Source organism: Canis aureus, chromosome 33 (genome assembly GCF_053574225.1).
Source record: "Canis aureus isolate CA01 chromosome 33, VMU_Caureus_v.1.0, whole genome shotgun sequence".
In the NCBI taxonomy this organism is placed as follows: domain Eukaryota; kingdom Metazoa; phylum Chordata; class Mammalia; order Carnivora; family Canidae; genus Canis; species Canis aureus.
The window spans coordinates 10,529,418-10,553,072 of record NC_135643.1 but is presented as its reverse complement, the minus strand read 5'-3'; the positions used below and the strand labels follow the sequence as shown (position 1 = coordinate 10,553,072).

General features: G+C 36.2%; 1 protein-coding gene across 9 annotated transcripts in view; it reads right to left on the bottom strand.

Moving 5' to 3' along the window:
- The window catches only part of PTPN13 (protein tyrosine phosphatase non-receptor type 13), a 202,668-nt gene that overhangs the window by 56,964 nt on the left and 122,049 nt on the right, over positions 1-23,655 (bottom strand). For 5 of the 9 annotated variants that reach the window (XM_077882784.1, XM_077882787.1, XM_077882786.1 and 2 more), the window contains 11 exons: positions 20,795-21,017; positions 16,545-16,619; positions 16,238-16,412; positions 14,592-14,745; positions 14,185-14,323; positions 12,885-13,037; positions 11,482-11,664; positions 8,163-8,325; positions 3,370-3,787; positions 3,120-3,232; positions 1,534-1,590 (listed from right to left, as the gene is read on the bottom strand). In XM_077882784.1, the coding sequence (XP_077738910.1) occupies positions 1,534-1,590; positions 3,120-3,232; positions 3,370-3,787; positions 8,163-8,325; positions 11,482-11,664; positions 12,885-13,037; positions 14,185-14,323; positions 14,592-14,745; positions 16,238-16,412; positions 16,545-16,619; positions 20,795-21,017 (1,853 nt within the window). The remainder of the gene's footprint in view (positions 1-1,533; positions 1,591-3,119; positions 3,233-3,369; positions 3,788-8,162; positions 8,326-11,481; positions 11,665-12,884; positions 13,038-14,184; positions 14,324-14,591; positions 14,746-16,237; positions 16,413-16,544; positions 16,620-20,794; positions 21,018-23,655) is intronic. The other 4 variants (XM_077882792.1, XM_077882785.1, XM_077882788.1 and 1 more) reach the window with 3 other exon arrangements.

The window sequence follows — 23,655 nt, the reverse complement described above, 5'->3', positions numbered from 1 at the left end:
TCTATGTATTCATTTATTTTAAAGATTTATTTATTTATTCATGAGTGACATAGAAAGGAAGACCAAGACACAGGCAGAGGGAGAAGCAAGCTCCTCGCAAAGTCTGATGCGGGACTTGATTCCGGACCCAGGATCACGCCCTGAGCAAAAGGTAGACGCTCAACCACTGAGCCACCCAGGCGTCCCCTGATTAATTTTACTTCCAAGAAAAATTTTCCTCTCTTGAAGAATTGCTGTGGGTATTACTATTAGAAAATAATAATTACACAAAATAGCACTTGGTACCTGACAGTTTTATCTGCAGTTAAAAATTGCAGTTTCATAGGGCTCAACCCACTCACATACCTTCATTTTTGCCTTGGCTCTCAGGAAAATTAGAACTAAACTTAAGGTAAGACTGAAACATTTTTGGAGGAAAGTTGTACATACACAGCAATTAAATGTTCTTTGTACCATGAAAGTTGTTAGAAAGATTAGATAACAAAAGGTAAAGGTATTTTATAATTTAAACTAAAAAATTTGAATACACTGACTCAAGTCACTACACAAAATTTCTTCCTTTACTTTACTTCTTAAGACTCCTTTTAAACTATAAATACTTAGGTTTTCAAATTCTTTTTTTTTAAAGATTTTACTTATTTGAGAGAGAGAGAGACAGAGATAGCACATGGGCAGGGGAAGGGGCAGAAGGGAGAAGCAGACTCCCCAATGAGCAGAGAACCTAACTTGGGCTCAATCCCAGGATCCTGGGATCATGACCTGAGCTGTAGGCAGACACTTAACTGAGTTACCCAGGCATTTTTTTTTTTTTAAAGATTTGAGAGAGAGGGTGAGAGCACACGCACATGCACGAGTAGGAGGAGGAGCAAAGGGAGAAGAAGAAAATCTCAAGACTTCCTGCTGATTGTGGAGCCCTGTGTGGGCTTGATCCCAGGACTCATGAGATCATGACCTGAACTGAAACTGAGTTCGATGCTCCACTGACTGAGCCACCCAGGTGTCCCTTCAAATTCTTTGCATAACATTTAGGATAAGATTCAGAGATAGTCCTGTTTAGTTCTCAAGCATCTCTCTGGCCCCATGTGTCTCCATACTGAGACACTTGTTCCCTGAATCTGTTATCCTCTCACTTGTCTCTCTGTCTGATCACACTATGACCTTGGTCTGGAACGCTTATCCACAACATTCTGTCTGAATTTCCTCAAGATCCAGTTCAAGCATCTGCAGTTAAAATAACTGCCTCAGTTAAAACTGTTTAATCAAGATTATTTCCCACTTGAACTACTATCTTAGGTTTCTAGATGTCCTTATTTATAATTCGTCATTTCTCTAGTATATCATCTAGTTTAAATCACGTGTCTCATCATATCACTATTGTGCTGAAAAAATACAACTCTCCTCTGATTCCAATGTAAGACCTAAAATCCTTAGTATTGAATTGAAGACTCTTTGGTATTATGTCCAAGACTATCTCATAAGGTACAAAAGAAAAGATACGATGGAAATGAGGGGAAAAACATTTTATAAACCTACCATTTTCTTTTAAGGGTACTTGGGATGAAGGATTTCCAGAACTATGCAAAGTCATTCCTGTGGTATAAATTAAATTATTAGACAGTTTATAAAATGGTCAGATATTCTAGTAGTAATTTCTGATAAATTCATAAGAATCAAAACATTAAGGCAGCAACTTTTTAAAAATTTACACTCAGAAAAATGTCTTCCCTCAATGGGCTTATTTACTGTTTTTAATGTCTAAATTAAGCATATCAGCTTGTTTTGCAGAATAAATTTAAACACAAATGTATTGTTTCTGGCAAATGACATCTTGATATGTCAAATATGAAATGATGAAATTGAAATGAATTTTAAAAGCATTTGTTCAAATGTTAAAATAAAATTTAACATCCAGTAAGAATGAATAATCTTAATCAAAAAGCAAATGCAGAAAATAAATGTTCTTTCATGAGTGGGTTTTATTCTATCTGTGGTTTCCAATGAAATATTTACTATTCTACATATGTGGATTTTTATGTAGATAAAAGTATTTCTAATGAAAATAGCTTAAAATCTATAAGAGGTGGGGCTTCCTTAGAAACTATTTTCTAAAAAATTGAACTAGGCTATTTTTAACACACAGGGTGGTGACCTTTAGGGTGAAATCTTGCCTTTTATCTCCAATTTTTAATCTAATTTTCACCAATTAATTTAAATTGGTGCTAGTATCATCTCTGAAAGCTGTGGAAGCCTACATTAATAAAGTAATGTTACTTCCTAGAAATATCAACTGTAGAGTTCTCTTTTGACTTCATTTATTCCACAGATCTTCAATCCAAGTACAGATTAAAAAGTGTTTTTTAACTTTGTGTAATTAGGGTTAAATGTTCAAACTTTGGTGTGAGAGTTAACTTGTATTCCTTGGTAAAACAGCAACAGAAGAGGGTGTCCTTCTTTCTCTTTTGTCTCCCTACGTGCTGACTATTCTGAGTAGTTGTTTACACCTCTGTGCTTAAATATCTACTCCTAGCAAAGATTCTAGTGCATTTCCTTTTTAAGACTCATAAAGAAACAGGAAGCCTGATCTATTTATCTTATAAGACAGTACGTGTTTATAAACTTCTATACCTAAATAATTAATATGCCCCAGCTAGCTGGGAGAATTGGAAGACTTATATCAACTGAGAATTTCCACCTACCAACCATAGCACATTTCATAAAATGATCTGGTTTGAGAGATAATTCTATTCATGCTAAGCTGAAAGTACCCTAAATAAACCTTTCTTTAAAAAAATACAGTATGAAGGGAGCCCAATCCCACAGGTTTGTACGGAAAATCCAAAGGAAGGCTGTCCAAAGCCATGGCACCAGAATGTCTGGGTTCTCTCAGTACGACTGCCATGGTTTTTAATTGTGACCGAGAGAAAGTGAAGTCTGTGCCATGAAATAATCACTTGTTAAATCAGTTTTTGATTTGATTTGGTGCATTTTAAGTAGCCTAAAATTTCGTATTCATAAGCAATTTTGCCAAATAGGACAAAGAAGCAAAAATAGTATCTCAGTAACTAACATTATTTCATTCATTTCACTATGAGCATGAGGTATGGGAGAAAGAAGGTAACCTTGTTTATGCTGACCTATAACATATGCTTGACCAGGGTCTTCAAAGGATGAGGAGTCTGATTCATGTTTCTTCCTTTCAGGACTTCTATTTAAACTTGCAACAGACTTTGAACTAAAGAGGGAAAAGGAAGGTAGGAGGGGGATGTATCAATGTAAAAAAATATGGCGAAAGTAATGAAACGTCAAAACAAAAACAAATGTATGAAATGTTGAATTTACAAATATGTAGTTGGGTAATTATGTTCTTACTTATTAAGTTTTGTGAATCCTGCCCAAGATTCTGTCTCAGATCTTGCCATCTGGTGTAATGGTTTTCCTACCAACTTCGCCATGGTTTGTGGTGGGGATTCCATGTTAACAATGGCATTTTTCCGATGAGGATAAAGAGAGGCCTGACTGAGATCGTGGTATGATTTACTCATCCCTCTAGGCTTTTCCTCCCAGGAAGTTTTGTCACTCTTCTCTTTTGCATTGTTTTGCAATGGCTGGTAAAGCGACAGCTCTGAGCAGGACAGCCTCTTCAGAATCTCAGCGTGAACTGACAGAGGTCGAACGGCAAGTTTGTTCAGGGTGCTGCTGGCCAGACTGCCAGTGCTGATTGCTCGTCCCATATTAAATCCTCTAACGGACTCTGCTTGCAGATTCAGGCTCCTAAACGAGGCTCTCTCTACAAGGAAACAGGATGGCTTTACACGATGGAAACACTGCAGTACCTTTATGAGAAGAGTTATTTCAATAAATAAAACACAGCATGCAGTTTTTAATTGTTTTAATTGCTACCGTAAGTAGTAGCTTTCCAAGTGTGGCAATCCAGGATTTGAAAAAGGAATTTAGAAGGTCCTGGTTTTCAAACCATCTCTCCATCCTTGTAGCTTTCTCACAGCCAGGGCCTGGTAAGCATTTCCTACTTCATCTAATGAACCTTGAGCATTTCATAATGTTTGGGCTTCAGGCTTGCTGACTCCAGATTCCCAATTATGGGATTCAGTTAAAAATGAAAACAACATTTGACATAGAAATTTCAACCCCAGTACTGTCTCTGCTCAAATACCTGCAAGCCAAGGATGAGGAGAGGGAACGATGGAGCCTGGACAGGCCAACATGAAAAAGAAGCTATGCAGAGGAGAGTTTTACCCAGAGATAAAGTTCTTGATCTTTATATTTTTTAAAACCCATGCCAGATTGTGATGGTTGTGCAACTCTGTGAATATACTAAAAAAAACACTGAATTGTATACTTTCAGTGGGTGAATTGTAGAGCATGGAAATTATGTCTCAATAAAACTATAACCAAAAAGAAAAAAAAACTTTTACAGAGAATTATTTTTTTTTGTTATTTCATAACTATGCCAATCTCACCTTCCCACTTGGTTGACTTTTCATGATTTAACTGAGGCACAGGGGCCATGGGAGAATCAAATATTACTTGTCTTCTTTCATTTTTTTGGTTTCTGTTAATAAACGTGATTAAGGAGCTGGAGTTCTCTTTATGCTTAAATTCCTTTCACTCTTAAATACACATCCAAAGTCTTTTAGAGGCTAAATTATAGATACTCTATGACAAGTGCTTGGTTATTCTATTTTGTGAGAGCCAATGTCATGTCAGTATTTGAGCATCTGAGGCTATTAACAAAAGCACTGTATCACAGAATTTTAGCATCAAAATCCTTTCCTGTAAATAAAGTGCCAAGAGCACAATTTCAAATGATTTAGTTCATGCATTAGTAATCCACATTACAAGGTACCCCCAGTTTGGTGCCTTCATGGAAAGTTGCATATTATAGGCAATACAGCTTGATCACTATGTAAAACAGCTCCAAAAACTTCCTTTTAAAAAGAAAATGTCAAATGTTGCTGACTTAGATTTTTATATCCTGCTTCATTTATCTCCTAATTCCTAGGAAGATTAATAATTAATATTTCATCTCAGGCATAAAGAGCTAGGAAAACACTGAAGATTTTTAATATGCATCAGAATGAAGTTTAAATAAACATGTTTCATTGCCAACAGGATAATTCAATGTTCTTTCCCTGAGGTAGAAGTGGACACCAAATTAAAACATGAGAATAAAAATAAGTTATTGGTTTAATCTTCAGCTTAAAATATAGTTTTACTGGTGTAGATAACGTGATTTCTATTTTTTTTGCTTTAAGAGTAGACTGTCATCAAAGATGCAAAACCGAGTCTTACACAGATTCAGCTACCAGGAAATGCCTTTACACCTAACAGCTTTTTCCACCCTTAAGGAAAATGTATACCAAACTTTGGTAGAAAAAGGAAGACTGCTTTGAAAACATATCAAAGATTATGCTAGTCAAATCCATTCACAGCCTAGTCCTGCATATATTCATTAGATGGGAGCAAAAACCATCCATTTATCTGGTCTGTCCTTCATCCCTTTCACCTGGAAGGGACTCCAATATGGACTGCTACAATGGGAAAGGATATTAGAATGAGCCTACATCATAATACTAATGTTTCACATTTGAACTCAAAGTTCTACTAATTCCATATGGAGTCTGCAATCCACAATACTTAATCTCTGCTTGTTATCATTCTGTCCCTTGTACTATATAGTATTTCCTTATATTATCAACTTAACTGTTACGCTCTTTTGAAGAGAGGGACTTCGTTTATTTACTGTTATTCTATAGCACCCAGAATCATATCTTACAGGTAGTAAGTGCTCAATAAATGATTATTAATCTTCATTTCATTCTATGCAAATTAGTTCTTTGAAAACTAATCAAATAGAAATGAAGACATCAGGGTTCCAGCCTCATTTGACCTCTATGAGGTTAGGGGAGTCACTATGCTCTGAACCTGTTTCCTCTCCAGTAAAATTTGAGATTTAAAGGACTCTAGGGTTCTAGCACCAACATTCTATGATGCTAAAGAAGCAATATACATTTGTTAGCCCATCAACCTCCTACAGATACCACCAGTTATTTTCACTTGTCTGGTACAGATAGTTAAGTAGGCAGGTAGTTACTTCTAAGCCATCTTAAATAAAAAATTCCTTTAAAGGCTTAACAGAATCTAGGAAAAGATGTAGATAATACTGTCTTAAAGTGCCTTCACATAGGAGTTCAAGGATACAGAGCTGTTGTGTTCCTTGGTGCAAACCTTGAGATACATAGGACATTCTGACTTCATGGATAAGGAAGATGGGACTCCCAAGAAATCAGTTATCTTCCTAATGGGTCACTATACTACTACTACTTCTATTAGTGGTAGTAGTGGTAAAACAATGATGAAAATGATAACAATAAGGATTTTATTCAATATTTACTCTGTGCAAGGCACCCTTAAGGTGCTTACATGTATGAATTCATTTAATGTTTACAACCTCATGATGTAGGTATTATCATTATGATAATCATTTTACAGATGGGGAATTAAGGAGAGAATTTAAGTGCCTGCCCAAAGTTTCAGGGCTTTTAAATAATAATAGTAATAGTAATAGTAATAGTAATAGTAATAGTAATAATAATAATAATAATAATAAAGCAAGGTTTGGACCCCGGCAGTCTGGTTCCATAGTTCATGCTCTTAACTATTAAACTATTTTGTTCTTCAGTATAAGAAATGTTGAGGATGAAAGGCTGGCTTCATAGTTTTGTCTTCTGATTTTTTTCATTATAGCACATTACACCACATCTGTAATGATGTAACCTTCAATTGTTCAGTTTTGGTTTGTTATTGAACAGAGTATCAGTCCAAACAGGAATATTGATAGCTCTAATAAGTTTGATATCTCATTGCACTTTTAAAATATGTAAAAGCATATAGTTTTTTTAGCAGAGCAAAGTAGGGAAAGAAAAGGAATAATGAAATTACTTTGCAGCAGTAGTAACCATATTTTGGCATGCCTAAAAATCATTTCTGAAGAAAGACTGTTAAAATGCAGAACTCAAAGATGGTGATTCATCAAGTTTCAGGTAGGTTTCTGGAATCTTCATTTTTAGTAAGCATTACACCCCTACCATCTTGACTTTGAAAAGCTGAGAAACATCTACTCACAGGCTGCCATCACCTCAGTGTGATTCTATGGGGAATACATTTTTCGTAAGATTTCAGGATGTGAGAATGTTCAAATACAGAATTCATAGGACTCTGCTATACAAGGTCATCAGTGCTATTCCATTACATTTAAAAATCTAATTCTTCAGAGTATTTCACAGAAGTCTATAAGAATTTATTATGCAGAACCAGATATTGTATAACTTTAATCTCTACATGTGGTCTTACAGAGTAACCTTTAAATATTTCAGTTCTGATGGAGATATTTTGTTCAGAGCTGAATTAGTTTCTTCAGCTGGTTCCTTTTCAAAAGGAACTGAACCTCTCTCCTGACCATTTATAGTGAGTGTAGGGGTTATTCATCTTAGTCTCTGAAGAGGGACACACTTAAATAAAACTAACAGGTGGGAAATCTGCCACTCCCAAACTGTTACAGTATGTGACTTCATTGTCCTGGATGCATACTCCCTCTGCCACCTGCCTTGTGTCTCATGTTTTTTCCCTTACCTAGAAAGCCCTTCCATTTATCTTCAACCTACTTAGTTATTTTTGTCCTTCAAATTCCAGTTCAAGTGCCATCACTGGAGTATTCTAGTTTCTGATCTCCCTCTTTTCTTACGTGTAGATAGTGTAGTTTGTATGATATAATCTGTTACTAAAACCTTGGCCCTCTCATGTGTATTATTGTTTCCTATATGTTGGTCTTACCTCCCCAAATAGTATGTAACATTCTATAGGTAGAGACTATGACCCAAATATCATATTTACATCAGTGAACCTAATGGTTAGCACAAAATAGACCTTTCAACAGGTACTCCTTGACTGATGTGATGTTTTCAAAATGAACACAAAATTAAAATTAAAATTTTGGTTTCATTTGTGGCACCTTTATAAAGTTGACTTAGTCATTTAACATCTATATCTTGTAACTTTCATCCTAAACATGGAAATTCTTTTAAGCTTTGTGGCAAAAATGAAGCTCATACCCTGAACATCTGACACAATTTGTTTCTTCTTACCAATATCTTGGGCATCTTGGTTGCTCTGTCTTGCTCTCATCTGCAGCTGGAACTTATGCTGGGAAGAGCAGAGGTGTAGCAGGTACTGGCACACCTTACTGTTGTCTGTCTGGAAGGCATGTTTTATTCCATCTGATGTATTTTGCAATGTGATTTTCTTTTTCTAAAATATTAATCAGGGGTGATAATAATTAGGATGTTTTCCTACCACTTTATTACAGGACTAAATTCTGCAAACAATAAATAATAAGTACAGATATTATTTTTATTTCACATTAGGCATGAGTATTCCTTGACCTGCACCTAAAGAATATAGAAAAATAGAACCCTGTTATTATTACAGATTCTGCAAATAAATGAAATTAATATCATTTATCACTTTCAGAAATTGTAGCCTAAATCAGATAGTATATCTGTTATCAGCAAGGGAAAAATTTCTTTTAATGAGATTATTGATATCTTGAGTTTACTGCAATGTTTACAAACACCAAAACTGTTCGAAAAAGACATTACAAAAATATGTTCTTCATGGAGGAGAAAATGAAATTCAACAAAAATTGATTTATTAATATATAAGAGCTGTGATTCTGCCAAGAAAAATCTTGCTGGCCTGAAGGCTGGGATGGAAATTGTGAAAAGTTCAAAGAATATGTGGGAATAGAGAGGCACCGGATAACATGGCTGCTGGGATGAGAGATAGAACAGTATTTAGAGAAAGAGTGTTTCTTGCATTTAAGTTCAGGGGAAACACCAATTAATATTATCTCTTGTACGTTTCTTGAAAAATAAACATCTCTTACATAAGAGGGCAACCTTTGTAGTGGGGCTTGTAGATGATCTGTAAGTCTGAAAAGACTAGCATTCAGCATGCCAGGGATCTAATGTCTCTAGAGAATTGCTCAAGTCCAATTAGATTTTACTCTAGCTCTTGGCTGCTTCTACTGTGCAAATTATTCCCTGTACTCACAACACTTGTCTTCAAATGCAGAAATAGGCACAGAAAAGTGAAATTTGGTAATGCCCACAAATGACACAGTAACAAAATATTACTCAAACTTCAATCATGCAGTGCCTTCTTAATAACTTCTGGTCTTGTTTATTTATAAATTTTTAAACTGACTTTGCTTACTTATATAAGTTCACTTAAGCTTTGTATCACAACTATAAATAGAAAACCAGTAGCACTTGCCAAAAATAGAATTCAGCTATTAAAAATAGGTAATCAGGGGCACCTGGTTGGCTCAGTTAAGCATCTGCCTTCAGCTCAGGTCATGATCTCAGGACCCCGGGATCAAGTCTCACATTGGGCTCCTTGTTCAGCAGGGCATCTGCTTCTCTCTCTCTCTTTGCCCCTGCCCCAGCTGCCTGCTTGTGCTCTCTCTTTCTATCTCAAATAAATAAATAAAACCTTTGAAATATATATGTAATCAATTCAATAAAAACAAAATAAGAGTGGCACCTGGGTGGCTCAGTTAAGCATCTGCCTTCGACTCAGGTCATAATACCGGGGTCCTGGGATTGAGCCCTGCATTGGGCTCCCTACTCTAGGTAGAGCCTGCTTCTCTCTTGCCCTCTGCCTACCACTCCCCCTGCTTGTGCTCTCTCTCTCTCTCAAAAATAAAAATATTTTTTAAAAATGAAAAAAACAAAAACAAAATAAGGTTATTAAATTCTAGCTGGATGTGTTACCAGTGAAATCTCTGGGACCCTGTTCTCTCTTTGTCAATAAAAGGAAACCAGCAAGTATTTAAGAGGAGTTAAAGACTCAGTAGCACCAAACTAGGATCTTGATGATCAGTAGTATACATATTACTGATTCAAATAATTGGGGAATTTTTTTTCCTAACAAACATAACCACTGTCAAGTAATGCCCTACGGTACTGTTTTCCAAGTTGTAAAGCTGTACAGGTTTGAAACAAATTATAAGTATAATTGATTCTAAGTGTTTACTGACAGACTGGACAAGACATGTGCCCAAGGGAATTCAACTGTGAGGGATGAGAAAGGCGAAGGAGGGGGACTTTTTCCATTTCTCCAGAGGCTAGTGGGAAAAAAAAAAGGGGGTTAAAAAGAGCTCTGTGTAGAAGGAACATCAGGATAAACAAGTTCTGTCAAACACAGGAAGTCTGCGTGGGAATGTGGTCTATTCTTTATTACTGGAGATCTTTAAAACTGAGCTAGTCGCAGCCAGTTCTATATATATGGCAGGGCTGGTGTGATAGCTTGGCAAACAAAAGAGAGCTGAATGTTAGACAATTTATTTGATTTGTTGCCTTTTCTAAACTGGTCCAAATTAGATTTGTATTTAATTTATCTAAGGTTTCCTCCAGATACTTGCCCTGCCAGTATTTCCATTGGGGAAGGTAAATGATACCCAGGTAATTTCCTGGTCTTGACAGTCTTGGGAAGATGAGGCTGTCTGGGCTTTCCCAAGAGAACATGTTATCATCTGGTAATCTTAGTGGTACCTCTGGGTTTCACAGGAAACCAACTAACCATCAAATCTAGAACTGATTTCAAAGGTCTTAGGTTGAAAATTAACCAGAGTAAGTTGGGACCCTGACATTGGTATCCTTATAAACAATGTTTTAGTGAGACCATATTTCAACCCAAATATGAATTAGATATGACAGTAGTCCCTGAATACCATCAGGAAAACAAATAAATATCTTAACACATTTTTTTATTCACCTCTGGGGTTTCCCAATTGCATTTCAATGTTCAGACTACTTTCAAAATCAAAATATGCCTTTACAGCTCACCATCTTTCATAAACATGATATTCTAAAACTTTCTCTCTATATGGGGTACACACTAAAACTTAAAACTGCAGAAAGTTCTGGGACATTAAAAATTTTTTATTTTATAAAACCCAATAAATCTCTGGACTGCTAAAATTCAAATACAGTTGCTGTGAGGGGCCCATTATTGAGCTAGACAAAATTTACTAGGGTTAAAATAATTATTTTAAAAAATATATTAGAGGCGTTTCTCCATGTGAGAAGTTAGTATCCTAGAATAAGTTCTGAATTAATAGAAAGTCAACTTGGTTGTAATTTAACTAAAGTTAATTGAGCATGTAACTGGCTAGGAATGTATACTATTCTTTTAAAAAAATCACTTCCTGAGAAAATTAAAACCAAATAAAAGTCTCAATGATACTTCCTACAACTAAGAAGAGTTAAGTAGTATTAAAATGTACCAGCCTTACTGAATAGAAAGATTTAAAGTTTACATAAGGAAAATCGATTAATATATTATAATTGAAATTGACAACACATTTTAAAATATAATGAAAAGGGGTTTAAATGGACATACGGAAAAAGAAATCTTCTTGGTTTCCCTCCATGGAAAGCGAAGGACCAGTGTGCGAACTCCATTGTGAACCTCAAACACAAGGACACCTTTAGAATAGACTCCAAGCAATATACCAGTTTGAGACTTTTTCTCAGGGTGCACTCGATGAAAATGAACTCCATACTCCGTCAGTCTTTGGCAGACCTGTTGGAACAATATCACATCACAGCAATGCACCTTGATAAAAGGTAACATAAAGGTAGAGAAGTTGTACCACTGTAGTTTGATATGGAAAGGATAGTCTTTTCAACAAATGGTGCTGAAACAGATGGATATTCACAGGCAAGAAAATGAAATCTTGATCCTTACTTTCTTGTCCGAGTTCACGTAGTTGGTTGAAACAAGAATTCAAATCAAAACTGATTTGAATATATCAAACTATAAAATCCCAAGCAAATTCTTACCACTACATTAATCTGCTTTCTACCTTTATTAATAAAAATATAACTTAATATTTATGTCCTACAAGTATAAAAATGTAATTAAGGGAAAACACAATTACGTAATTGAACATCCTTAAACACTGACTCAACTTAAATAAAACAAACCAGTTTTTTTTTTTTTTTCAGTTTGGTTTTCTTAGTAAAATCCTAGATTAAAGGTGATGTACGTTGGTGAGTGCAACCCCTTCATAGACACTTGTAGGGCTGAGAAACTTGGCTCCCTTCAATATGGAGCAGCAAATGGAAGGCATACTGTTACATACTAGGTAGCTGAAGCAGGGGAATGTTCTGAAAGTTTCTCTTCTCAACAGAATATACTTGCTATTCTTAATGGAAGTTAACACAATACTATCTTTCTTGCTCATAAATGCACCATTTATCTGAGGTCTCAAAGAAAGCTGGTGGCAGAACTGGAACCATAAAACCATTTTTTTCTGATCCCCTTCCATTATGTGAACTAGTCAGCACTGGTAAAACACCATTTTTAGAGGATGTAATTGAATTTTAAGCCTTAAAAAAAAAAAAAAAAACAAAGCAAAATAATTCTAGAATCCATATGAACTCCCCTCTTACAGCTAGTCAGTCAAAAAATTCAGTTGTTACTTCTTTACAATGGATCTTGATACATTTATAATGTATCTTGAGTATGGAACAGAATAAAGCAGAGAATCCATGGGCATACAGGTATGAGTTCAAATCAGTTTTGCCCCACACACCAGCCACTGATGTTGGGATTATTACATTTCCTCCTTGAGCTTCAGTCCTTTCCTTCACAAAATAATTAAAATACAATGGGTTTAGTCCGGTAATGCACTGTATCAATTATTGGCGCTTGAGCTTTTAGATACATATGTCCTCCAACATTTGTTGCTTACTTTGAAAAAGATACAAACTTTATCATTTGTAATCTTGCATGCTTACCTTTAAAAATTCTAACTCTGTCTCTTTTTCAGAAGCTCCCACATAGGTATTATGCAGTTTTGGTAACTCTTCTTTCACATAGGATAAATCAAGTTTCTCCATCACTCTGGGAGGCAAATAATGCTCCAGTCTAAAATAAGACACACCATGAACCTAGAAAACAGAATGTTTTTTTTTTTTTTAATTTTTATTTATTTATGATAATCACAGAGAGAGAGAGAGAGAGAGAGAGAGAGAGGCAGAGACATAGGCAGAGGGAGAAGCAGGCTCCATGCACCGAGAGCCCGATGTGGGATTTGATCCCAGGTCTCCAGGATCGCACCCTGGGCCAAAGGCAGGCGCTAAACCGCTGCACCACCCAGGGATCCCAAAACAGAATGTTTTTATAAGCAATACTGTTTGCCCTCTTCCTTCTATCTTAAAAATCCTGCCTCAACCAAGAGGTAGGTAAAACACTTCTATTTAGACCTCTCCCCAAGGAGTGAGTTTTAGAGGAAATGTATCAGTCTTTCTCTTTCATTCAATGAGGTAATGTGACTGAGCTGATTAGCAAGCTTAAAGAGACAGACAACGAGGGCCAAATGTCACTATGGTTAGAGTTAATGTTGTGAAGGTTGCTACTCCAGCGGCACTGACTCTTGCCCTTGCTTCCTCTTATTCACTTTTTTCAGGAAAACTGGCCTCAAACATCTGTTCACTGTACAGTGAGCTTTGCTAGGTTCTCAGCCCATCACTGCATGGATCCATGTGGAAGGCAGAAGACCCCTTTGATCCAGATTTGGCTGATAGCCCTTGTGCCTAATATCTATTAATTAGGATTGGGAGAAAGAGGGGTAAATGCTAGATATTGTGTAACTATGAAACAGGAAATTTTACACAGAAAAAAAAGAAAAGAAAGCTATACTGTATGATTTTATATACCAATGTACGTGGGGAACCTGGTCACTTTGTGGTACCAAACTAGCCTCAAAAATCTCCAGATCTGGGGCGCCTGGGTCACACAGTTGGTTGAGCATCTGACTCTTTGTTTCACCTCAGGTCATGATGTCAGGGTTGTGGGACCAGAGCCCTGTGTCAGGCTCTGTGCTCAGCACAGAGTCTACTTAAGATTCTCTCTCCCTCCCCCTCTGTCCCTCCTGCTTTGCTCTCTAAAATAAACAAATAAATAAATCTTTAAAAACAACAACAATAACAACTCTAAATCTAAATAGCAAACACATCAACCAGGTTCAGTTTTCACTTATGCTAAGGATAAAAATATCAAGATAAAAGAGTTCCTGGAGAAAAAACTAAATCCTACCTCTGGTTGATAATCTCCATATTCAGCCTGGAGAGCCAAGGATGCCAGTAATAAAGAAGTCTCATCATCACAGTGCATCCTCTCCTCCAAGATATCCTTTCGCAGCTGAAGATAATACTGATGACAGGTCAGGGTATGTCTAGAAAAATAAATGCACATGCTAAACATCTAGGCTTTATCTTGAATCCAGGGTGAGTCTTATTATTGGCATATAAGCTGAGTTCCCAAGATGGTTTCTATTAAGCTTTTAAGGCACAAAAATTTAATAAGCTATGTTGAAAGAAATATTTCTTTTATGATAGAGATGACATTTTCATTGATCAGAATTAAATAATTCAGTACCAGTAAACTAAAGGGTCAAAAGACCAGAAGCCAAAAGAGAAAAATAGAAACTCTTTTGTACTCACTGTATTAGACTAACGTCATCCATGAAAAATTTAATTCGGAAAAACAAAGTAAAATTAATGGTGGCTTTGCTCTTTTTCTTTGGTTCTTCCTTCCATCCCTCTGGGGCCACTTTGGTTAATTTTAAATCAGGATCAACAAAGAAATATTCATTATCTAAAACAGAATGAGAAAACATCCAGATAAAATAAAAATACTTCAATGTTTTCTTCTGATTCCTTTTTTTTTTTTTGTCAGACTTACATAAAATAGTCTCACACAAGAATAAAACAAGATTGTCAAAAAGTATGGAAAGGAACTCTAAGGCAACTGCAGACAGATGGGGGCAATATGATATGGTTGAGTCTTCTATAGGCTGAGGGCTCTAAGGCAGACAGAATTGGATTAACTCTACCACATTATTTACTATCAGTGACACTGAATAAATTCTTTAACTTTTCTAGACATCAATTTTCTTGTCTGTAAAATTAGGGTAGTACTAATTCCTGCCTTACTGTATTATTGTAGGGATCAAATGACCTAATGCATATAAAACATTTGGTAAAGCACATGGCATATGGTAAGCATTCAGTAAATATAGCTATTATTTATTATTATTGAGCTTCCAACTGAAAGCTAGGAGGAACAATACTCATTTTATTTTGTAATTCCATCTAATTATTATTGACTCTTTCCAAATAAAAGATTATTCAATAAAATCTAACTTATCCAGAATGTTCAAGAAATCAGATCTATTATAAATAGAAATTCTAATTATTCATGTGAATGGTACTACCTGATTAGTCTAAAATTTTAAATAGTAAAGTGACAGAACATTAGTAGGCACTAATTGAATGTTTATTGGATGACTTGACAAAGTGAATTATAGTTTTTAAGAAATAAGAATTCAATAAACTAAATTGAAGGAAACATTTCTTTTGTGACAAAGAAGACATTATCCTGATATCGTAGGGTTTCAGGATAATTTGATCCTCAGTTGCAATGTACGGTACTCTGTTGTCTAAAGCTAAGTTAAATTTTGAGGTAAACAGGAATTTGAAATATTGAAGAGTAATTTATAAGTATAATAATTTATTATAGTCCATCTCTAAAGCAATAAGAACCTTTGGAAATTCAAATTGTTAAATAGGAGTGATTTCTATAGAAGCTATGTTCTGAGACCACTGGGGATGTAACAAAGTTCATGTAAAGCTTAAAAAATACATAAAATGACTTTTTGAAGTCACAAAGTGAAAACATTTAAAAAAAGACTATGCTTTTAGGACAGTAGGCTAAAGAAGTTGATGTAGAGATTCAGAAATAGGATCCTGCTATATATTCAAATTCAGATTAGCGGGATACTATTTTCTAGAGTACATATGTAGGCAATTGATACACATAATGGTCCCCGAAATATAGTAACTAAAATCCACTTTAGTATAGTGACAGATAAAGAAAAATCTTCATAGTCAGGTATAGAAGATACTAAAAGACACAGCTATTAAAACAATGAACCTAATCAGGAGAAGGGGTTCCTAACTCCTACTTCTCAATGCTGACATGTTCATGGAGTTAACATTTCCCAAAACAAGTTGGGCAATAACAGGTATAGAAGTCAGCTTGTTGCCAAGTTTCCATATTGCACCCTGAGCTTAAAATATCTTGATACCTTTGAGGGTAGCTAAAGCAAACAAATGATGTTCCACTAAGCCAATGTGGGCCACAACCATATCAAACACATCTTTACAAATAGTTTTGGTATCACAAGTCAGTTCCAGTCTCTGCCCACTCAGAAGCATTATGTTTACTTTTCTTCGGTTATCTTCATTTTTCCCTTTCTTGGCCTACAATTGGAAAAAAAAAATGAATGACACTTATTAAAGTAAACATTATAAGAATTTTAACTGTTTTTTTTTTTTTAAAGACATTACTGAAATTATTTTCTAAGAATGACACAAATTGGTTTTATTACTTACAAGGATAGACCGTGGCAAATCCAAAGATATAAATGGTTCAATTGTCATCTTCACAAACTCAGGGCCAAAGAAATTCTGCAAATCACAGAAGTAGAATCAATAGTTTTTACCCTTTAATCTAGGTCTTTCCATAAAAGGCAAATAATATAATAATAATAAATTACATGTAAAGCCACAATAGAACTAGGTGATCTGAAACAAATGTAGGAACTCTCAATAAAGAAGTATAGTAGATTTTACAAAGAACAGGAATGGGATATGCCTTGTGCCAAATGTGAACAAAAGTTCTTCCTCAGTTTCATGTTCCACCAGCGATGTCAAATGTAAAGCTTTGCTTCATACTATTTTACAAATTGAAGTAATACTGAGTTATGAAGCTCATACTAAGGATTTGGTTTAGTACTGCCAAGGCGTGAAGTGATTGAACACTTTGTTTTAGGGAGTGATATTTGTGTCCTAAAATAAATCATAGTCAAAGGACATCTACTTTGTAATTACAAAATATACATATCCATTCATAATCATGTTCTTGGAAACCTGTGACACTGTGTCTTTTTTTTTTTTTTCTAAATAGTGGCAGCTAGGGATACTATAGATATTAGTCTTTGGTCCCCATTGCTGCCTCAGTGAGAAAATGTTATCTCAGCAGATGAGGGAGATCAGGTGCTGGGGAAAGTGTATCTATGGCTTCTTCTTCTTCATCTTTTTTTTAAAATTAATTTATTTTTTCATGAGAGACAGAGAGAAAGGCAGAGACATAGGCAGAGGGAGAAGCAGGCTCCCTGCGGGGAGCCCGATGCGGAACTGATCCCAGGACCCTGGGATCATGACCTGAGCCAAAGGCAGATGCTCAACCACCGAGCCACCTGGGTGCACCAACAACTGTGGCTTCTTAATCTGCTCTTTCCCTGCACCTTTTGTATATCCAAAAGTTTCTGCCAAGAGTGGAGAACTGGATGAGGAAATAATTTAAAATAAGTTAGACTCCAGGTGGGAGCAGGATTCAGAATAGACTGAAAGATTATGTCCAAATGGGCAAAAAGTAAAATGAAAGGGCTAATCCTGGGACCAAATGCAGGTGGTGTGTATGTATGTGTGCTCAAGTGCACACGTGAGAGCATATGCACTAATGTGCATGCATGTGTTTGCACTCATGGAGGCTACTGGAGTCTTATTTTTGTTGATTTCTTCTTTGGTTGCTTGATGTGGGAATTCTATCCAATTAGCCAAGCATGGAACATGTTTGAGATACCATGTAAGTAAAACTTTAACATTTAGGGCTTGTTAATACTTAACAAACCAGTGGGACACATTTTAAATGAGAACAGAAAGCAGAAGAAATGGTCAGCCATGGGAAATATGGAATCTAATATAAATCAACTAAGGCAACAGTATAAACAAGTCAAAATATGTCCTCACAAAAGTAACATTAAAAAGTTAGACATTTATGTTTTAGCAAAGAACATTAATTAAATGGTATAATTGTTCCTTCAAATACTAGCACTGTTTTTTTTTAGCACCAAAAACATACTTTTCCTGCTCTTTTCAGAAAAAACATGTGGTCCTTTAATGACCACTGGTTCACATTCTGTGGTCACTGATTAGTATGCCTTTGATAAAGAGATGTCTGTTTTTGAAATAGCCAGAACTGCTTAAAAGGGAACACAGGTTGTTAGTGAGACAGCACGTGAGAGTAGCGTACTGTAAAGGTACAGAATACCACTTAGGAATCTCTAATGAGCCACATTCTGCATTAGCGCTTTGAAATTATGATTCAGGAAAAAGGTATATGGATATGTGCTCTTTATGCTTTATGTGTCCCTTTAATTACTGGAAGCCCACACTATTTTGTGTGATATCCTGCCTTTACCTACTATTATATGACTTTACTTAAAGTCATTTAACAGCATTATTAACAATAGAAGTCAAGTCTTTGAATTTGAGGTTCAATGCAATTTTCACTACCCAATACTGTTTCTTCTTAGAAAACTATGAGAGAAATTTGAATTCTATCAAGTCTAGGGCATACAAATATGCTTTTAAGACAGTTCACTGAAACAAGCAACAAAACCCAAAACAGAATGGGGGTATTACACTCAGTGCAGAACTAAAAAGAAAAAAAAATTCATCCTAGATCTTATCACTTTTACTACCATTTATTTCATATTTGAAGAATCACTTGTTTTTTTTAAAAATATTTTTAATTTATTTATTCATGAGAAACACGGAGAGGCAGAGACACAGAGAGAGAGTAAGAGACACAGGCAGAGGGAGAAGCAGGCTCCATGCAGGAAGCCTGATGTGGGACTTGATCCTGGGACTCCAGGATCAGGCCCTGGGCTGAAGGTGGTGCTAAACTGCTGAGCCACCTGGGCTGCCCTGACGAATCATTTGTAAAGGAACAATACAAACAAGATATTGCCTCACCTATCAAATTGGTGATGATAAAAAAAGAATGACAATATCCAGACTAGCTAAGAATATGGTGAAACAGGCATGACACAGGAAGCATAAATTCGCACAAATTTTTGGAAGGGTGGGACGCCTGGGTGGCTCAGCCGTTGAGTGTCTGCCTCTGGCTCAGGGCCTGATCCTGGGTCCTGGGATCGAGTCCCACATCGGGCTCTCCACAGGGAGCCTGCTTCTCCCTCTGCCTATGTCTCTGCCTCTCTCTCTGTGTCTCTCATGAATGAATAAATAAAATTTATTTAAAAAAAATTTTTTTTGGAAGGGCAATTCGACAATATGTATCAAATTTTTTTTTTTTTTAAAGACTTTATTTATTTATTCATGAGAGACACAGAGCAAGAGAGAGAGAGGCAGAGACACAGACAGAGGGAGAAGCAGGCTCCATGCAGGGAGCCTGACGCAGGACTCAATCCTGGGTCTCCAGGATCACAACCTCAGCTGAAGGTGGTGCTAAACCACTGAGCCACCCGGGCTGCCCAACAGGATCAAATGCTTTAAAAGGTGCTTGCCTTTGACTTGGCTATTCTACTTTTAGGAAGTTACTTACAAAGAGTTAGCTAAAGGAATGTTCATCAGAGCGTTGCTTGCAATAGCAACAACAACCAATTAGTTGGGGCACTTGGGATGTTATGCTGTATGTTGGCAAATTGAACTCCAATAAAAAAATAATAATAATGTAAAAAAAAAAAAGAAAGAAAAGCTGGATGAAAAGAATATAATAAAACTATGGAAAATCTTGAAGGGCACACACACACAAAAAAGAAATATTTCCAATATCCAGGGGCACCTGGGTGGCTCAGTCGATTAAGCATCTTCTGCCTTTGGCTCAGATCATGATCTTGGGGTCCTGGGATCGGGTCCCACACTGCTCAATGGGGAGTCTGCTTCTCCCACTCCCTCTGTCCTTCCCACTTCCTGCTCATGCTCTTTCTCAAATAAATAAATAGAATCTTTAAAAGAAATAAGTGTTTTCAATGTTCAATAATTGGAAACTGATTGAAGAAATCATGGTACATGATAAATTCACATAATGGAGTACTTTATACAGCCTCTAACAATAATACTATAGAAGTTATAAAATATTCAACATATTTTACATGAGACGGCTGTTCATTTTGAGCTTATGTTTGTAAAAATATATAGGACATATGCTGAAAGAAAAATTAACTAAACACATTTTAAAAACATCTCTGATATAAGATGTAGATTTGTTCCCTTTTGTCTTTCAATATTATAATACAAAGATATGATGCTTGAAGCTCATGTGATCATCTTTTGATTACAAAGTAAATCACTATCAAAATTCTGAGAATGGCAGAGCAGAAAGTTGGAATGTATCTGATAACATTCTTGAGCTTCTGAACCAACCTTGAACTCTCTATTCTTGATCTTCTTGGTTTGTGGGATAATACATTTCTTAATATTAAGATAATCCCCTACAATACTGAATTAATCCAGTTGACTTTAAGGATCATGAATATACTTTAAAAATATATAGTTAAGATATTCTAAATCCATCTAATGTTATTTTAAAAATGAAATGATGAAACAACTAAATATTTATTTTAATATCAACCAACATGATATTTAACACCAAGGGAATTAATATGGGATTTTTATTTCATCTACAGGAAACTTTAGGACATCTATAGAATTTGAAAATGTTTTGCATAACATTTTCCTGTGAGTATGTTAACTAACTGGAATTTAAGTAAAAACTTAAAAAAAAAAATTCCCTGTGAGGCCGAATTATAAATGCAGTAATCTAAGAACTGACTTACCCTCAGTTTTCTTTGGGTCATGGCTGTTTCAAGGGCCATTTCTCTTAAGGGATCCCTGCTGATGTCAAGCATAGAGGCTTTGATTGTGTCTCCTGGATACAGGCTCAGCCGAGACTGTCTAAGGGCCATTCTGGCTTGCAGCTGTATCATTTCTTCTTCTTGCCGTTTTAGCATAATCTCTTGATTAATTACATTGCCTTCCAGGGGTGTTTCATATTGTCTACTATATAGAAAAGAGAAGAAAATAATGATTTTAAGTCTAGTCAAGAAAGAAAAACAGGTTAAGTAAGGTATCCAGAATTTAAACAATTTTTATTTTGTCATCTGAGAAGAACCCTTGCAGTAACATTTCAATCCTACTTTTAGTCAATCAATATAGCATGCTGTCCCATTTTCACTGAATAGATCTATATGCTCCTCCTCTTCTCTGAACATTTTAGCATCCTCTGAAAACTGCTTCCACTGCAGTTCTCTTCAGATAGGGCTGTTTATTCTTATAGTCCTATACCATTGGGCCGGGAGAGGAGATAGAGTTTCCCCTTAATTTTTTTTTTTAAAGATTTATGTATTTATTTATTTGAGAGAGAGAGAGAGATGAAGAGCAAGCACAAGCAGGAGGGCAGAGGGAGACAGAGAAAGAATCTGAGGCAGACTCTATGTTGAGCATGGAGCCTGACACAGGGCTGGATCTCACAATCCCAAGACCGCAACCCTAGCTAAAACCAAGAGTTGGATGCTTAACTGACTGTGTGCAACCCAAATGCCCCTAGATTCCCTTTAATTCTTATTTCAGCTTCCAGAACATTGCTGACTGACAATAGCCTCCAGCTTCCCCTGAAGTACATGCTATGAAATTGCTTAATCCACTGCTCTGCTTTTGCTCTAGACATTTACCATCCTGTTGGTCAAGTCTCCTGTATTCATTAAAGATTTAAGTGCTTAACTCAGTCCTTTCTCCATTAGTACTCCTGTCATCATTCAAGATGGTATTACACAGACTGAGAAGTCCTCCAGCACTCCACCTCAGCCGGCCAGCTATCTACTCCCATGGTTATACTGCCTATAAACAATAACAGCACTACCCCTAAAATGTCCTATTTCTATCCTCCAATAGCTTCTCCATATAATCTTATTTTTTGAGCTCACTACTTTTAATACCCTTCTTCAAATAATTCACTGACTCCACTGCTTTCTCTATTTCCCCTCTGTTGCCCTTACACTGCTTGAATTCGAAGGCCCATCATTAAAATTATTCCTTTGCAAATAATCTCAACTCTCACGCAACTGCGGAACTACGCTGACCAATCTCAATGGGCTCTCAGCACTGCCTGGCAACTCGTTTTCTTTGAGAACTATTTTATACCTTCTTCTCTTTCTTTTTCAAAGCTCAAATACTCTCCTCCTCTTCTGACAACCTTTCCTCAGTTTTCTTTGTGAACTAAGAAGCAATCAGGAAATAACTTCCTCATCCTTCTACAACCAAACTTTCCAGATCTACATCCATCTGCTTTGCCTTCTCTTCTGTAACAGTGATGGATCTTCTGCACACTTACTTACATAGGCCTGATATCTCTACTGGGCATGGAATTCCATCTCGTCTCCTACTCAGACTTTACTCCTGCAGTAATCCTCTTACATGCATCAATAATATTGTATACTATGTTATTCTCATTAATACCCACATCATGTACTATTTCCTACTCAGAACAACAACAAAAAAGGCCTCCTTTGGTTCTATATCCCCTTTTGGACTCTATCCCATGTTTTCCTGTCTTTTAGAGTAAATCTCTTCAAATTGTCATTTAAGCTTTATCTCCACTTCATCTCTCACTCTCATGGACTCAGACCAATAGTTTTAGTCCCCACTTCTCCATCAAAGCTGTTCACAAAAATGACTGACCTCTTTGTTCTCAGAGCCAAAGGATAATTCTTGATTTTCATTTTATTTGACCTCTAAGCACAAAAAGACATAATTGCTCAGTCTTTCCCATTTTGTTTTGTTTGAGAAAGGAGGAGGGGCAGAGAGAGAGAGGGAGAGAGAGAATCCTAAGCAGGCTGCACACAAGGCATAGCACCTGACATGGGGCTCCATCTCACGACCCTAGATCATGACCTGAGCCAAAATCAAGAGTCAGCTGCTTAAACAACTGAGCCACCCAGGTGCCCCGTCCTTTCTAATCTTAAAACATTTCCCATCTGGAAAGCCATGATCATTTTATTTTCCTTCTACTTTACTGGCTTTTCCTTCTTGGTCTCTTTTGTTGATGTGTCCTCCATTTCTAATATCCTAATGTTAGTCTAAAATAGTGCTCAGACCTCCAGATTCTCCTTGTCTACATATATATTCCACACCTACATGATCTTATTTGGTTGCATGGCAATTAATTGCCTTATATAGGCCTATACCTTAGTCTCTCTTCTGAATTCTATTTGCCTAGGTGAGTGTTCTTGAGGCTAATATGTCTCAAATCAGATTCTTGATATTTTCCCCCTCATCCAATGTTTTCTCAATCATTCACCAGTTGTTTACAACACAACTGGGAGTCATTCTTGATTCCTCTATCCTACACATCCCTTATCTAATTGAGCAACAAGTCCTGAAAGCACAACCTTGAAAATATCTATATCTGACTCTTCTTGATCACTAGCAATCTAATCTGTGCTATATCCATCCAAATGGAGTACCATCATTACTTCCTAACTGGGCTTTTACTTTTGTGATGTCTTCTTCAAAGAACAGAACAGAGTAATCCCATTAAATGCAAATTAGACATGTTTTCAAGCTACCCAATGGCTTTCCATCATACATCCAAAGTGTTCACTTAAACTTCTGAGGTATGACATAATATGGGTCCTATTTA